General features: G+C 63.6%; 1 protein-coding gene across 1 annotated transcript; it reads right to left on the reverse strand.

Annotated features, from left to right (window-relative positions):
* Positions 1-5: 5 nt before the first annotated feature.
* LOC112125259 (ubiquitin carboxyl-terminal hydrolase CYLD-like) lies at positions 6-3,318 on the reverse strand (the record flags this gene model as incomplete). Its single annotated transcript, XM_024223693.3, has 7 exons — positions 2,889-3,318; positions 2,237-2,569; positions 2,025-2,130; positions 1,283-1,602; positions 882-1,050; positions 547-688; positions 6-87 (listed from the first exon to the last, which is right to left on the reverse strand). Coding segments are annotated over exons 1-7 (1,566 nt in total), but the record flags the coding sequence as incomplete, so codon positions are not given.
* Positions 3,319-3,380: the final 62 nt, after the last annotated feature.

The raw sequence follows: 3,380 nt of genomic DNA on the forward strand, positions 1-3,380 counted from the left end.
TCCCGGGTCTCCTCGTAAGTCGCCCCGTCGTTCTTGTCCGCGGGGCGCAGCAGCAGCGAGTCCAGCACGGAGCTGAAGGCGAACATGCTGTGGGGGCGGGGAAGGTCAGAACTCCTGGGTTCTATCCCTGGCTCTGGGAGGGGAGTGGGGGCTAGTGGTTAGAGCAGGGGGCTGGGAGCCAGGATTCCTGGGTTCTCTCCCCAGCTCCGGGAGGGGAGGGGGTTCTAGTGGGTTCTCTCCCTGGCTCTGGGCGGGGAGCGGGGTCTAGTGGGTTAGAGCAGGGGGGGCTGAGAGCCAGGACTCCTGGTTCTCTCCCCGACTCTGGGAGGGGATGGGGGTTAGTGGTTAGAGCAGCCGGCTGGCTGGCGGGCGGGGCTGGGAGGCAGGACTCCTGGGCTTCTCTTCCCGGCTCTGGGAGGGGATGGGGGCTAGTGGTTAGAGCAGCCGGCCGGTCACTTGGCCGGCGGGCAGGCGGTGGGGGCTGGGAGCCAGGACTCCTGGGTTCTCTCCCCGGCTCTGGGAGGGGAGTGGGGGGGAGTCACTCACCAGAAGAGGGTGGCGTCGAGGTAGCAGGAGTTGCAATGACCCTGGATCCCCTTCTTCCAGCCCGTCAGGCGCTGACCCCCCTCTTCACCCAGCCCCGGGGGGGTGTCCTCCGGCACCCGCTCGCTGGCGTAGACCCTGAAATCTGGGGGAGGGGAGGCAGACCTGGAGTGGGATCTCTATCACTATCCTGCCCCTCCCATCCCATCCCTACAGGGAGACACCCCCCCAGCTCTGACCCCATGCCCCTGGGGCATTGTCCCCCATCCCCCCTCAAATGGCCCCCACCCTTACCCTTTGGCTCCCGTCTCTCCCCTCACAGGCCCCAAGGGTCCTACCCAGTGAGTTGCAGCGCAGCACGGGGTTCTCGGGGGGCTGGGGCACCCCAAAGCGGGCATCGGGCCGACAGTGGCGTTTCTTGACGAAGAGGGCCTTGCCAGGCGGGCACTGGAAGTACCGCATCCCTCGGTAGATCCCGTCCGTGCAGCCTGAGGGCATCGGCTCCTCCTGGAGAGAGGGGCAGGGACTGTGTCAAGAGGGCCGGGGTCTCACAGCCCCCCATGGGATGACCCCAGAAGGGAGGCAGCTGGGGGGCCCTATAGCCCTCCCATGGATTGACCCCACTAAAGATGGGCTGGGAGTCCCATACCCTGCCCCATGGGGGTGACCCCACTCAGGACAGGGTTGGGGTCCCATAAACCCCGTGTCTGTCCCCCCCAGATGTCTGCCATTGTCTCACCAGCTCCAGCCCTGCAATGGTCTCCCCCACATCCGGCAGCTCCCCAATCCAGCGGATCACCCCGTAGATTGGGGGGTCGTGCACCTCCACCATAGAGTTGATTTCCAGCAGGGATGAAGCCAGCTCCTCCTCCCCTCCTTCCTCCTCCTCCCCTTCCCCCCGCTCCTCGGTGCCCCCTGTCAACAGGGAGGAGGGGGAGCTATGAGGGGACCCCCATTCCGGTCTAGGGGGGTATCGAATGGAGGAGGGGGACGGGGAGTCATCGAGGAGCCCTAGGGAGGGGTCATCACTCAAGGCCTTGGGGCCTTCATCAGCCTTTTCTGTAGGGAAAGGAACCAAAACAACATGGCAGACATTAAGCAGATGGGGCCTGTTGGGTGGCAATCTTGGCTGTCAGGCATAGACCACCACTGGGGAGGCCAGCTTGGCCAGTGATCGCTGACCAGCACTGCGGTGACCATCTTGGCCAACAGGCATTGACCGCTACTGGGGTGGCCATTTTGGCTGGCAGAAAGTGATCGCCATTGGGGTGGCCATCTTGGACAGCTAGTCGGAGGGTCTGGAAGGGATGTCATTATGTCCCATTGCATTGCTGGGAGAAAGGCCATGAGGGCAGCCATCTTGTTGGCTGAGAAAGGCTGTTGTATCTCGGCGACCGCATGGCATGGGCAGGGCCAATGCCCTGTGCAATGAAGCCGAGCCCAGAGGGCTTCCTGCCCCTGCTGTTTACTGTAGGTCCTACCTTTATGTACTTTGGCGATTGGCAGGAGGATCCCGTACTGTGGAGAGGGGAAGTGGCAGAGCAATTGGTCTTTGAATTTGCCATCCCATGAGCCAACGGGCTGATCCTGGAAAATAAAAGGGTTCAGGAAAGGGGTCCCCAATTATGATCCTCTCAATAATGATCTTGCTGTCTGGCCCCACCCTAGAAGTTGGGGGTCAACGCCCTCTCACCAGGCAGATCCCCACGAAGACCCCAGTCGTCTTCTTCTTGGGCAGATAGTCGCAGAAAACCACAGTGCCTGTGGGGGTGCTGTCATCCATCTTGAAGAAGACCCGATCGCCGACCTCCAGGGGTGGAGAAGATTTGAGGGGGTCCCCTGCGGCCAGCTGGAGCCTGGTGTATGCCCGGCGGCTGCCCCGGGGAGCCATCAGGGGGCTGCACTCAGACCCCTCCTCTGGCTCAATCCGGCTCACAGGCACAAAAACCCCGCAGTTCTCCCGGCATGAGAAGAACTTCTGGCCTCTGAAGGAGCCGTCGGTGAAACCCTTCCCAGCCGCTGATCCCTGGAGAGGAACAGAATAGGGGGGTTGTCATGGATGCCTGATACAGTCCCGCACCGTGAGGCCAGATCGGAGTTGGTGCCCCCTAGAAGGGAAAGGCCCCATGTCCTATTCCCTGCCCCCTGAGCCAGACAGTTCCAGATTGGAGCTGTTGCGCCCTAGAGAGGAAGGCGCCGTGTCCTATCCCCTGCCCCCTTTAGCCCACCAGGCCCGGATCGGAGCTGGTGCCCCCTAGAGGGGTAAGACCTCATGTTCCATTCCCCCCGGTCTAGCCAGTCCTTGATTGGAGCTGGCGCCCCCTAGAGGCTCCCCCCTCACTCACCACCAGTTCCACCCCGAAGATGACTCCAGCCTGCTCCTTGCTGTCTCCCATGGGTCCCCGGTAGCGCAGGACACCCCGGACCTTCTCCCCAGAGGCCGAGGTGATCTGGACACGGACTCGGTCCCCCGGGCGCAGGGCCCCCCGCCTGCCCAGCAGCCCCTCCTGTCTGAAGAGCTCCAGTCGCTCATCCCCGTTGGTCACGGCCTGCAACATCCCGGCTTGCTCTTTGCTCAGCTCCCGCGCAGCCTGGGCCGGCACCTGCACCATGGCCTCCGTGTCCAGCAGCTTGGCCCAGAAGGAGCAGTCCGGGGAGGGGGGCTCACCCGCCTGGCTCAGGAGGCTGCCCCGGGGCACCTGCCCCCCACCTCCCCCAGAGAAATCCTGCACCAAGATGAAGAACCGGCGCGGCCGCATGGTGTTGGGGGGGTGAGTCCTGGAGGGGGAAGACAGGAGATCAGAGAGGGGCTGCCTGGGGGATGAGTGGGGGGGGGG

The sequence above is a fragment of the Terrapene carolina genome, unplaced genomic scaffold, assembly GCF_002925995.2.
Source record: "Terrapene carolina triunguis isolate 2854851 unplaced genomic scaffold, T_m_triunguis-2.0 Scaffold27247, whole genome shotgun sequence".
Lineage (NCBI taxonomy): Eukaryota > Metazoa > Chordata > Testudines > Emydidae > Terrapene > Terrapene triunguis.